General features: G+C 43.2%; 1 protein-coding gene and 1 long non-coding RNA gene across 4 annotated transcripts in view; both read left to right on the forward strand.

The window, feature by feature from the left end:
• Positions 1–1764: 1764 nt before the first annotated feature.
• Positions 1765–6939, forward strand: LOC117963255 (uncharacterized). 2 transcript variants are annotated; one of them, XR_009307504.1, is made up of 3 exons: positions 1765–1852; positions 3615–3779; positions 5163–6939. It is a non-coding gene; the product is annotated as an uncharacterized LOC117963255 (long non-coding RNA). The 2 variants fall into 2 exon arrangements; XR_004660678.2 differs by lacking the exon at positions 1765–1852 and adding an exon at positions 1960–2528.
• A 1723-nt stretch (positions 6940–8662) lies between these two features.
• Positions 8663–13489, forward strand: part of LOC117412150 (glypican-3-like) — a 61204-nt gene continuing 56377 nt past the window's right edge. The window contains exon 1 of one of the 2 annotated variants that reach the window (XM_058989442.1): positions 8663–10127. In XM_058989442.1, coding sequence (XP_058845425.1) covers positions 9977–10127 — 151 coding nt within the window. In that variant the 5' untranslated portion in view covers positions 8663–9976. The remainder of the gene's footprint in view (positions 10128–13489) is intronic. The other variant, XM_034903787.2, reaches the window with a different exon arrangement.

Genomic DNA, 13489 nt, shown 5'->3' on the forward strand with positions numbered 1-13489 from the left:
ATTCACAAACACACTTCAGAATACTGAGATCATATATATTACACAACAGTGTAAAAACACATTTTAAATTGCATTGTGAGGACTGTGGTTTCTTCACATGCCTCATTTTTACTGCATGGTGTTTGTAGTGTTTGTACCTAGAGGAACATGATAAATGACGCGTGCCGGGGGTTGCGTAACACCTGCATGTTTTTCAGGTAGGTAACTTCATCATCACCTGCGTCACTGTGTCAACAACTGATATGAACACCGAGTTCTGAAGAGAGAACATTCTTGAGAAGCACTTGCATTTAAAAAAAAAACGCGTTTCCCCTCTCGCACTGAAGAACGGATACGACTCTGAAGAGTTGAGAAATAGTTTTAGTTTGCTACAAGGCATGGGGGTTCTCTGTGGGCGGGCTGTCGGTTTGGGGGGAAAAAAAAGAAAAAAACAACTCTGTTTATACGAATGCTTTAACGCTATTGCCCATATTTGTATCCAAACATTTTACTGAACTCGAATCAAGTTTCTGTTTGTTTGTATTAACCCTTCACATTTGAACATGCCTTTGCCTTGCTTGAATACATGTGCGTAAAATATATTTCTAAATATATGTGCGGAGTGAGAGAGAGGGAGAGAGAGAGAGAGAGAGAGAGGGGGGAGGGGAGGGAGGTCTGTTTTGTGAATGGTTTTAGCTTCGTGTTGAAGTCTGCAGGGTTACTCTGTGTCAGTGTGTGGGTGAGGGGATGAGGGGATGAGGGGGTGGGGTTGGGAGTGGGTGAGGGGTAGGGAAGGAAGGAAGGATGGATCAGGATGGAAGGTTAAAGGTCTCGCACCTCATAGCAGACACGCATGATGGTCGTGTACTCTAGAAGCGGTTCACCCTCACCGTGTTCTTATTTTATTGAATCTGTATCTGTATCTGTATATATATATATATATATATATATATATATATATATATATATATATATATATATATATATATATATATATTTATTAGAAACAAAATGATGTGTCTATTTATAATTATCCTTACCTAAAAAAAATGTTTTTCAAAAGCGATTTCACTCATGGCGTGTCTTTGTTCAACGAATTAGAAACTTTCTCGTTCTCGTAACATGTGAATGTGCAGCCATTTCACTTTCAAAATGACCCATCGAGACCTCTGCATCTGGGTCTCTCTCTCTCTCTATCTCTCTCTCTATATGTGTGTGTGCTTTAACTAATTTAGAATTATTCAAGCTAAACGGATTTTAAGCGGTAAGGTTAATCATTTAACATTTTAAATAGTATTATTTATTAATTATATTGAAAAGTATTTGAACAGTAATATAATTCGAACACACACAAAAAAGTTACCAATTATCATTCCAGCCGTTTTTTTTTTAAATGTTTAATGTTAAATACAGCTTAATACAAAGATTATGGTTGTTTATTTGTTTAAAAAATAAACAGGAGTTTTATTAAAGTTTTCAGTTGGATTATTTAACTAATAAATTGAAGTTTTTTTTATTATTATTATTATTATTATTATTATTATTATTATTATTATTATTATTATTAATAATAATAATTCGTTATTTATTTATTATTATTATTTGTACATTTCAATCACATCAAACCCGTTGCATTTAAAAAGGCACGGAGCGCGTTACTCGCTCTCCATTCATGTGTAAGGAATTCTAATGAAGACAATGAGATTGATTATGATAATCGCTCTGGGCGGATATGGTCGCTTTCCCTCCCCGAATCTGTTTGAGATTTGGGGGGGGGGGGGGGCAGGAGCCGCATCACGTGATCATACCACGTTCGCGCCACTTTCGGAAACTTTTCTCAGCCCTCTCCAGAGTTTGAATCTACAAAACAAAGGTAACGTGTCTCCATTTTATATGCGCAGTTAATGGTCTAATTAATCGATCGCATTGATTTTTAAAAAAAGGGGGGGCGGGGGGATTGTGTTTTTCTATTATCTCGCATGCAATGCTGAGCAGTCCGTGTTAATATTAATATTAATAATAATAGTGCAGCAGAAACAATGCTCGTCTTTCTTATTTTTATTTTCATTGTGGTTTGTATATTAATAAAACACCAGCACTCGCTTGCATTGCCCATAATATACCGCATGTATGCATTTAGAAAACGTTGCCATTGTTATATGAAAACATTTTTGGTATTGCTGTCATTACTACAGCACCTCACCTGTTGTATACAGATAGGGGGGCAGTCTTGATCAGAATGGCACGTTGTGTACCTTGAGTTTGTACGCGGAGTCTGTTACCATTAGCGATAATGTCGTGTTGTGAACACTGAACGCTGGTGCAGTGTGCGGCTGCAGTCGTTGCTGTTTGAAATTCACATGGCGCCCACTGGATTGCTGTGTTGCAATCTGGACCTCCGTACATCACAAGCTCCGTTGTTGTTTTGCTGTTCAAAAAAAAAAATGAAAGAATGCACGCGTGCGTTGAGTCTCTGCAAATCCTTATACTCCAAGTGCCGGTTTGGGGGAGCGAGTCCCACCGTGCAGTGTGGGGAGGTGCAGGTTACGGTAAGCTGTTTATTGCAGTTAAATTACAATAGTAACGTGTTGACAATGCGGGACGGGGGTTCCCTTTGCTGTGACTGTGTAAATAAGCGTTTCTAAACTAGTGTAGCGTGGTGTAAAAAATAAACATTCAAAAGAACCGACTACGCAGCCGTGTTCTATTGGGGGGGGGGGGATTTGTTTGATAAAATTGCATTATAAACAGTTAGACCCTGGCAGGTTTCAAGCACATGGCGTCAGTGGTCAATCTCACCCGTATTACTTCTACCTCATAAGGGCCCTAGACAAAAAAAAAAAAAATAAACTGTTTGTTTCTGATTGCGCCTGTGCAAGAGAGCGGTGAGGGACTTGTAGTTTTCAGTGCTTTGTCGTTACAGAGAACTCTTTTCTTTGTAATTAACTAATTAATTTAAAATGAGAGACGTGTTATATATATATATATAATATATATATATATATATATATTAATTCTTTGTGAGTTCCCTAGAACAACCCAGTGTTCTACTCTGGGAGCCATGTGGTAAGCATAGCCAGGTTAACGCGTGTATCATTACTAGTTTTATATCGATTGATTTGCCTGGGCCTGTGCAGTTTATAAGTAGGGATAGGTAGTACATGCACCTAGAAACCAAACAGTTTATTTGAATCCGTGAATTTCCCAAACGCTTGACTAATCTGCCTTGAACCGGTGTCGCTGAGCTTCATCCGGAAAGCCTGGTGTCACCCCTAGGCCCAGAACTAGTGTGTAAAAGCGCCGTGCTCTATACTAACACAGCTAGGGATGAAGCGAGTTATTTTGAAAAAAAAATATGCAATTAAATAAATTAAAATTATTCAATTTGTCAGACGCTGTGGTAAATATCAAACAAACAAACAAAACAGTGTATACGCTGTTAACAGTGATGTATCCCTGAGTGATATTTCATAGTTTTACGGTATTGTAAGAAATGTTTATTTTTTAAAGACTGGTCTTTGTAAATGACCAGGTCCTTCCTAGAGGTCAGGTCTTTGTGTTTGGCGGGGTTTAGAGTCTCTCTTTTTAAATCCAGTCTGATCTTGCCTTCTTCCCCTCGCCTTGTCTCTCCACAGACCCCGCCTCCCCTTCCTGAGCGCCTTTCTTTATAATCCCAGCACGAGGGGCGCTGCACGTGGGGGGCTCCTCTGCACCTCCTCGCGTTTGCAAACCCGCGGACATGCGTGCACACCGTGCAGCCAGAGAGAGTTCGTTTGGTGATGTTTTCAACGGAGTTCCAGGTAAATCTTTAATTGCAAAGGTCAGGCTTGGGTTGTGATGAACGGCCGCAAACAGTTTGGGTTTGTAATATAACGATGTGTTCGCTGGGGAGTTTCAACATGCGACCAGGCACAGCGCTTTTTGCTGTACAAACAGAAGTGTGTTGCTGATGAAATGTTTGTTTGCTTGTGTGTGTGTGTTTTCTAATTACGTAATTGTAGTCATTTTTAAAAGCACATCAAAATCGGATTACGCAACATAGTTAAAAGCGAGGGGTCAGTGTGTGGAAGATGGACACGGTTTGGCGCGGATATCCGGTTAGGCATGATCGATGGGATTTATTAAGTAAACACGTTTGTAATTTTTTTTGCATGGGATGCGAGTCAAATGCTGGTGTTTTACAAACAATCGATAACTAAAGTTCAGGTGAAGATGTGTATTGCATGCTGTGTAACCAAGCTTGACAAGTTTTCGTTGCAGTCATAGTTTAAACATTCTTGAACACAGTATAGTATATTTAAACGAATACTTTGGTATCTTTATCAGGAATATAAGTCATATATATAATATATATATATTTTGTAAATCTCCGCTTTCTGTAGTGGGGGGGGGGGGGTAACGGGCTGTCTCCAGTGAAAATAGCGTTTCACGTGTTAATCGTCTTGTTTTAATCCCCACGCTGCATGACACACTGTGTTGATGGTCAGTCGTTTATATAAAGCCTCTCTGACCATGTCCACAGCAGTTTGAAGGATGTGAATAGATCGGCCATTCTAATGTTGTGTGGGCCGGGAGCGGGAGATTGCGTCATTCCGCTCAGGCGCCTTGCGTGTGACGGGAGCGTACGTACAGCAAATCATTGTATCTGAAAGTTGTAATGATCTTCAGTAATTACACCACATATCAATCCGTTAACCGCAACGCGCGGGTCTGATCGACAGCTCTGCTCTATTGCCATTTGACGTTCAATTTGACTATTGGACCACTTAGCATTTTTAAGGAGATTATGGCGCCTATCTGAGCTGCCATACCTTTTTATTCTTGTTGCTGGTTGATCTTTTCCATTAGCCCCTGTTGTCTTTGAAACCCTTGATTCCTTCTAATTGTTTAAAGGAAAGAGTTATTTTGATTTGGGATCGATATGCATGCATTTGTAGCTGGGGTTCAAGTCCTGATGCACTCTGCTTCCAAGCACAAGCCAAGCCCTGTTTGTGCCATTACTGTGGAACTACAGGCTTGTGTTGCAGGCACAGTATCAACTTCATGCCCGTTGAATCAGTAGTTATTTTGATGCGGTGTGTGTGTGGGGGAGATGGCTCTGTGAATGTTTGCATTACTGACCCCGCGCCACGGGGTGCTGTGCAGAATGTAGAGGCTTCATTCTCCTCTTGTTGTCTCGGCAGGTTCGGTTACTTTGGAAAGAAGCTGGATGAGGAACATCTGAACTGACTCTGAAGGATGAAGAACATGGCAGGAATGTTTGTGCAAAAGTCCTTACAGTGCAGATAGCCGGCACTCTGACTGCAGTGCAAACACTTCTACCTTTGCCTTGCTGATTGCTTGCTTGTGTGTTTTTTTTGTTTTTTTTTTAGTCCTTTTTCAATGCTTTCTACGGAACTGGAAGCGGGCGAGCGCGTCTTGGTGTCTGGCTGCCCGTCCTGCTGTGGTATTTATGTTAAGGTGCATCTAGTGCAGTTAGTGAACTAGCCTAGAATCTACTGCGCTGGGTGCTCCTTCTGGCATACATGCTGCACTGTGCTTCAGGGCTGGCCCTGGTCCGGTATATCAGCCTGGAGAGACGTGCTCTCTGTTCAGAAGAGGTCTGTGTGTGAGACCCCAGCCTTGTATGATGATGTGTTACAATCCAGTCTGTTCAATCTGTCGTGTTTGTAGGAAGTGTCGTTTCAGAAATTGCTTAACTTTTTTTTGTGTGGTAGGAACTGCTAATAAATTTGACTCTTCATGGTGTGAAATGTTTGCTTTCAAGACCTGAAAAGTCTTCAGGTGTCGTGTTTTGTATGTCACTGTAGCTCAGTCAACGTGTGTCTCCTGCATCTGCCTCCACAGAGACTTGAGGCTGGCTGTGTGCACCTGCTGTGATTGTCAGAAAGCCGCGCAGAGTGCAGGAAGGAGATCCACGCTTCCTTGCAGGGACTTGTGTGTGACCTGGCCAGGGCACAGAGACTGTCTGTCTGCGCAGCATCAAAGTGCTCACAGTGCAGGTAGTGGTGACTTCAATCTACTGCACAGTGGGCACTTCTAGTGGTGCCTGACACTTGAATCTCCTCCTCCCTGTGTGTGTGTGCGTTACGTACAGTGTGGGTTTGATTTTTGTGAGGCACGCAGATACCGGTTAGTTTTGCTGGTTTGCATCCAGCTTTGAGATTCCTCCGCTGTGCAAATCCATGCAAAACTCGCTGTGGCTGCGAGCAGCGTCCGTCCTGCTGCTTCTGATTTGCACGCTTGCTCGTTTGTTTATGCATTTACTTCAAATATAATCCATGTGGAAGATGGCAAGGATGCGTCTGCAGTGCTTTTGAAATGTATTGGGTCCAGGCCTTTACATTGCTCTGGATTAGATCTGGAATGTGGAATGTATTGCTGTGGAATGTTCCGGTGTAACCCTGCTTGCTCGGGGACAGGGTGTATTGCTGTGGAATGTTCCGGTGTAACCCTGCTTGCTCGGGGACAGGGTGTATTGCTGTGGAATGTTCCGGTGTAACCCTGCTTGCTCGGGGACAGGGTGTATTGCTGTGGGATGTTCCGGTGTAACCCTGCTTGCTCGGGGACAGGGTGTATTGCTGTGGAGTATTCCGGTGTAACCCTGCTTGCTCGGGGACAGGGTGTATTGCTGTGGACAGTGTGCAGAGAAAGTGAAGGTGCACTGGAAGGAGGAAGTGACGTCTTGGTCCCCTGTAAGCAGGAATGTGGCGGGGGCTCCAGTCTTGCTGTTTTCGGGTGGGTGGCGTTGCAATCTTATTCAAACGTTTAAAAATTGCACGGTATCCATCTGTAATCCGCGAGATACTCGCATCTCCAGGACGTGTGGCAGTGATTGCTGGCCATGCAGTAAAATATTCAACCGAGCTTCTGAGTTACAGGCAAGTGGTCTGCTTGTTTTATTGCTTTTATTTATTTATTTTACTTTTAGTTTTAAAATAATAAATGTAATAATAAACATTCGGAATTGTCTGTGTATTGTTTTCAGTGTGTTACAAACCGTTTGCATGCATTGTTACTCAAGGATGCATGGTTTACTTTATTGTGATTTTTCAAAACTTGCTCCTGCTCTAGAATTGCTCGCTACGACAACACCTCGCGTTTGTACCCCAAAATGCTCAACACTTTTATTTAGTTCGTTTTTGCTCTTTTCCTTGTTTCTATGACATACACAATAACTAATGGTTTCACTGGGCAGATATATATATATATATATATATATATATATATTAATGTTTCCCCCTCATTGTGGAAATGTACCTTTTGGAACTCGTGAGCACCCTCTTGTGGTGAGTGGAACAGACCGGGGACTGTAATGGGTTCTCAATATGGATGGAAAACAATGTAAACATCAACTAGTGAGTCCAATCATGGCTCCAGTGTAATGCAAACATGCACAGCTTGTTCTGAAAAGATGAAGCATGTATGCATATTGAAAGTGCAAGTTAAATTCAAACTAAAAATGGATGTGTCTCCCAATAAAGCCACATTTCTCAATCTCACGTACCACGATTCCACCTACAGCCCTGTGTGTGTCCCAGAGGAATGGACAGTGTTCAGTGGCCAGTGGAAACGTGGCGGTAGACGCTGTTTAAGCAAACAAGCTTGCTGTTTCAGTGGCAGTGACATCCATTTTGAAAGCTGGGTGGCGCCACAGATTGAAGTTGCCGGTTCTGTATAAAGAAAGTCTGTTTAGTGACGGTAATGAATGTGTTTTTAAATGTTCCGGGACAGTCAAACCCGTCCTTTGTTTATTCAGGTAAAACCATTAAAATCAAGTTGACCTGGCCAGGCTACGTCATCTCACCCTGTGAGACGCGTGCGCCTGCTAATACCCTGGACCTGTGTGGAGTGGAAACCAGTAAAACCTGTTTGGAAACCAGTAAGACGTGCTGTCGTGGTTTTGCTAACTTGTAAATATATACAGGTCTGTGTTTGTAAATATAACCACTGACCCATTTATATTTTCATCTTTAGGGCGTCGGGTTTTGTGTGTGTGTGTCATGAGTACAGTTCTCCAGTAGGTGGCAGCAATTGCGTTTACTTTCGTCGCTTAACGGGGCAGTAAGTCTGTTTAAAAGGTGTGTTGTGCCGTTGATTGAGCAGCAGCTGTCACAAAATCAACAGTATTCTTAAGCAATTTCCTCTGTTAACTTTGTCACCGCTTTCAAACCACGCGCACGGATACTGAAAAGGGGGGGGGGGGGGGGTGTTTTTAGGAGAAGTATAAATTGAATGAAGGTGTTTTTTTTAAGGTTCTTGTGTAGCCGTTGAAACTCGCTACCCTTTATAAACAGTGTTTACAGTAAACGATTTAGGGGCAAATATGTAAAATCAAAGCGACTGTTTGAGCAACAGTGAGGGGATAGCATATGAATCCGTAATTAATAATGTGTTCATGAATTGCATTTTCCAAAAATGAAAGCAAAATAGAACCATATATAAATGAATTTAGGTGAGACCGCTTATAATTTGATAACGTGCCCTAGTCCCAGAAATTGACTATTATTATTATTATTATTAATAATATTATTATTATTGTCGGTAGCAGTGCAGTAATACAACGCCTGGTCTGTTTTAGATGTATTTCTTAAATACTTGTTAAGGTCATTTTGGATTTGGAAACACGCCGGTCCATGTGGGAAGGTAACTTGATGAGCGCAGCCTCCTCGGATCCATATTTTAACGATGTTAATTACATTCTTGGCTGAGCACGAAGGTTAATTATGAGGCGTTTAAATCAAGAGGGAGTCCCGGCAGACACGCTCTCGACTAAGCCGGACGAGGATCAGGATCTAGGTACATCGGATCCTCAGAAGATGGAAATGATGATCGCTGTCGCACGCCGTGCATTAACAGAAAGTGAGAGAATAATTAATATGAATCATCTAGCCGGAGGCAGGCTTGCTCTGTGAGAGAGAGAGAGAGCTAGGAAGCTGTTTGGTTAACTAATCACCGTCGCTTTTGCAAGTGATCCTTCGTGCTTCCCTCTCATAAGACGGTGTAGGATTGTAAGGGCGCGTTTACACGCAGAAGACGCGTATGCCTTTATAATCGATTCTATTAGAAAGCAGCACGGTGAGGACTGTGTTATATGGGAAGCTCACTCCGCTGATAAGATTATAATTTAAAGCATGTCCATTCGACAGTGGCTTCATTTGGGGTCCGTGCAGCCGCGCTGTTTTACGGACACGCTGGAGTCTGTGTAGGTCATTTCCAATATGCGTAAGAACAGGGGTGGCCAAAGTCGGAGAATCCACTCCTGGTCTTTGTTCCAACCCTGTTCTAAATTATTTAATTGAACCAATTAAACGTGCAGCCAGAGCAGACCCTGAAGGACTTCAGGAGTTCGTTTTTACCTGTTAAACGTGGAGTGGACTGGCTCTTCGGGACCGCGATTCGACACCCCTGCATTAAAAAAACATGTCCATCGATTATACAACCTCCGAGACAGACGCGTAGCAGCGCAGGAAAGACAACGGGCTATTTACTAATAAGCACTGTACAACTGAGACAGACGGATGGATAGATAGAGAGATGGATAGATCGATACACACAGATATATCGTCACTCCACCCCAGGTTCGGGAACGCGCTCTCCCGGGTACGCGCATCCCGTCTGCCCGCCCTGTGATTTCAAACAGATTCACTCAGCAGAGAGAAGAGAGCAGAGAGCTGCAAACGACTTGTTCTCAGTCTCTTTAAAAAAAAAAAAAAATACTTTAAACAACAGTGCAAATATGCAGCCACAGAGAGGAATCTGAAAGAAGCTTTTGAAAGCAAGCTTTTTTTTTTTTGAGCGATTAATTACAGCTATTTGAGTTACTAATTTCCTGCTAAGAAAATATCCGATATAGTACTAAAGAAGCCGGTTTCTGAAAATAAAACACCGCTTCAATTTACTCAGATTGTGTAAGGATTTTAAATAGCCTTGTGGCGCCCTGGTGTGCTGTGTCTGTAGATAACTGTTATTACCGCTCTGACGCGGTCCGAGTGCCATGGCAGGTAGCCGGGCGCCAGGTGTGTTGTTGCTAGGGCTACTCCAGCTCGCGCAGTCCAGCGGGCAGGTACCCAGCTGCCTCGAGGTGCGCTCGTCCTTTCAGCTCCTGCACCCAGGGGTGAAGTGGGCACCCGAGAAGCCCGTCTCAGGTATGTACATTGAGCTGTGCGTTATATTCCACTGTGTTTATAACTACATACCGAAGTATGACTTCATAACTTCTGCAGAGAACATTCTGACTATAAGCTTCTTGATGAACTAACACCCTTTTTATTTCCTCATTGCACTTGAGTTGTTTCCTAGTAAATTTATAACAATGGGAGGAAAAAAGTTTTTGTTTGGAGCGAAAGCCTTACAATAATGTGCTATGATATGTTGTTTTACAGTTCTGTAGTTTTAAACATGAACGCATTCAGAAAAGTCTATTGTGTTCGCATTTGCAAGAACAAGTCTGTGCACAGCAACGCGTGTCCTTTATTACTAAATCCGGTTCTGTAAACAAATAATTGCAATGTAGAGGCTGTCAGGGTTTAATACTGCAGACTGAAAACACAAATACAGCACTGGATGCGCCGGGAACGGAAACGGTGACATCATAACCATTCCATTACTGAACTGCCTCTATTGGAATAGCAGATCAAGACTGAAATCAGGATGTTTCAGAGTGCAAGTGAGATTGAACTTTTGACCTCAGGGTTAGAATCAGAATCTTAGGAGGAGCTGAGAATGTTGAAGGATGGACTGAGGGGGTCAAAACAGAAACACATTGCATTCAACGAAGTTGCAAATGTTTGAATCTGGATCATTAGAACTTGGGTATATAAATGTGTGTGTGTGTGTGTGTGTGTGTGTTTAGCTAGTTGAGTGCATTATTCAATTGAACAACTTGTCTAGCATGCAAAACCTAATTGCTGCTTTGCATAAATAATGGTGTTGAAATCTATGTACTGTGAGGGTATGTTCTGCTGGTTCATCACACTGCTTCATCCTGCTCCTTCATATAGGAGTGTGTTTACAGAACCTCTATATGAAGCTGAACACACTGTAAGCTAGTTATAGCACTGTTTGACCCTGTCCTCTCCAGTTAGTAAACAGTGAAGCCCTGCTGGAGGGGATTCATTCTGTGTCTCGGTGGACCACGCGTGGCTTCACAATTCGTTCCTGTGTCGCTGTCATCTTGCACCAGTTTTGCAGTTGGATTCAGCCGCGTCTGCTAAATGAATGTGGACGTTCTTAATTGAAATTGGAAAGTGGGAATCGCTGGTACAATAACACTCCTGTCAAGCCGTCCTGATTGGGTTTCAGACTCTGCCTTTGGGGTTCATGTCTGTACAGGGCATGCAAACGTGTCTCTCCGTGACCCTCCTGTACTGAATCTCTCTCGTCCTTCTGTGTGTGTCTCTCTCTTCCTTCTTGTTACTTATTCCTCTGTCTCTCTGTCTGGAGTGTCTCCTTGTGTGTCTGTCTTTCTGTTTGTCTCGCTCCCTCTATGGTTTCTTCTTAAAGTACATTTTAGCGTGACTCAAGTATCACAAGGAAACTGACCATTTGGACGACCAGATTCAGCCTGTCAGTACATTTCAAACCCTGTTTCGTGCACCTCGTTGCAAAAAAAAAAAAAAAGCAAGCTAGCATCATTTTATCTGTGGGACACATCACATATGTCCTTGTACCTTAAAGGGTTAATTTGAGGGCGCGCTGCTGCAGAAATAGTGACACCATGTACAAGCTCTCCCTTTCCAAACTGCCCTCTCTCCTTGCCTCGTCAGTGATGTTTGAGACATCCAGACCTAGAAAACTGTAGAGGGGAGCTGTGCTTTACTGTGGAGGACAGGACAGGAGAGTGGGGCTGTGGGGACTGGTGCGGAGGTACTGTTTGAAGAAAGAGAATGGAATCATCATCATAATAATAATAATAACGCTGCATGTGGCACCAAGGGAACTCTGTGTGCCAGTGGGACCTTTCATACAGAATGAGAAATCGCACGCTGCTCGGAGAGCATGAAAGAAGAAAAAAGGGGAAACCAGAACAAAAAACCTCCGAGCCTCATCTATTCTGTGTTATTGTGTGCCTTTGAAAATAATCAAGGGTTCTGAGCACTCAAGGGAAGTGTGTTTTAGAACAAAAGAGACCTTTTGATATTACCTTACTGTAAAGAAAACACACACTGAGACACACACTCACACTGACACACACACACACACACACACACACACACAGCTGGGGGCTAGGTGAGATAGTAGGACAGCACTGCAGATCTGGGTTCAAATCCAGCCTTGCTATATATACAGGAGATGTTCAGAAAGTTCTAAGATGCAAGCTGCTTCTATTGGGCTGGATTTGTGCACAGGCACTTTTTCTGAAAGCAGTGAATCAGTTGAATGGTACAGTATAATGCTATCTTGAACCAACATAGCTGCAGGCAGGAGCTGTTTACTTCGTTTCATTAGGGTTGGTAACACTGGTGGCAGGAGTTTATAGAGATTCCTGTGCAATAAGAGACTGAAAGTAAAATACTGTTTTATGCAGGGGGGCAGTTTCTCAGTGTAGCATGCCCCCGGGGTGCAGGGGGGCAGTTTCTCAGAGTGCACCATGCCCCCGGGGTGCAGGGGGGCAGTTTCTCAGAGTGCAGCATGCCCCCGGGGTGGGAGGGGGGGTCGATGATTTACATGAACGTTGCTGATTGGTGCTTGGGGTCGTTTCCAATGCAGCACTGCCTTCAGCTCTATTCTACGTTTACTGTATGTTCTTCATTCCCCGCGCTAACAGCATGTGCCTTTGTAGAGAACAAAGTACAGGGATGGGAACACATTGACGTTTCCTTGGGTGGGCTCCTCACTCGAGATGCCTAATGACATTGGGGGGCCGTGAGAGAAGAACGTTTGGGAACTGGTGTGAAGCATAGTAAGGGCAGGGTGAATCACAGGCAATTCTAGAAAAAAAGCAGAACCGTGTGGTTAGCATAATAAATAAATAACCGTGGCTCTCAGTCAGGACTTGCTCGGAGATCGCCCTGCAGTAGTGAGCTGCGAGGCGTGTGCTGGCGTGGGCTCGTGTCTCTTGTGGGTTTGAAAGCCTGCGCTCCTGATGCAGTGAAAGACGCGAGCAGGACTGCGGGCCTGGCAGCTCAGCGGAACACACTTTATTAGCAAGCCTGTTTCTGATGCAGATAAGTCTGGCAAAATACCAGAAAAGAATTACTGGCAGCGGCAGAAATGATTGGATTAAAAAGAAAAAAACAAGAACCCCATGATCTTCTGACAGTTTCCCTCGCCTAACTGTTTGATTGAAGAGAGGCAGGATCACAGAGGGGCTGTTTGCTGGTGCTGTTGTTTTTATTACGAGCTCTTAATGGAGAGCAGCATCTCCGTGTCTCTTCAACAGGTGCTGCCAGTGTGTTTAACCCATTAAATCTTAAAAGGCTGGTCTGAAACGCATTGCAAGACTACCATCAGATCAGAGGTTCACAATTTCTATTCTCTTAGCAAGACAGCATGCAAAAACAGCGTC

This window comes from Acipenser ruthenus, chromosome 16, assembly GCF_902713425.1.
Source record: "Acipenser ruthenus chromosome 16, fAciRut3.2 maternal haplotype, whole genome shotgun sequence".
Taxonomy (NCBI): Eukaryota; Metazoa; Chordata; class Actinopteri; order Acipenseriformes; family Acipenseridae; genus Acipenser; species Acipenser ruthenus.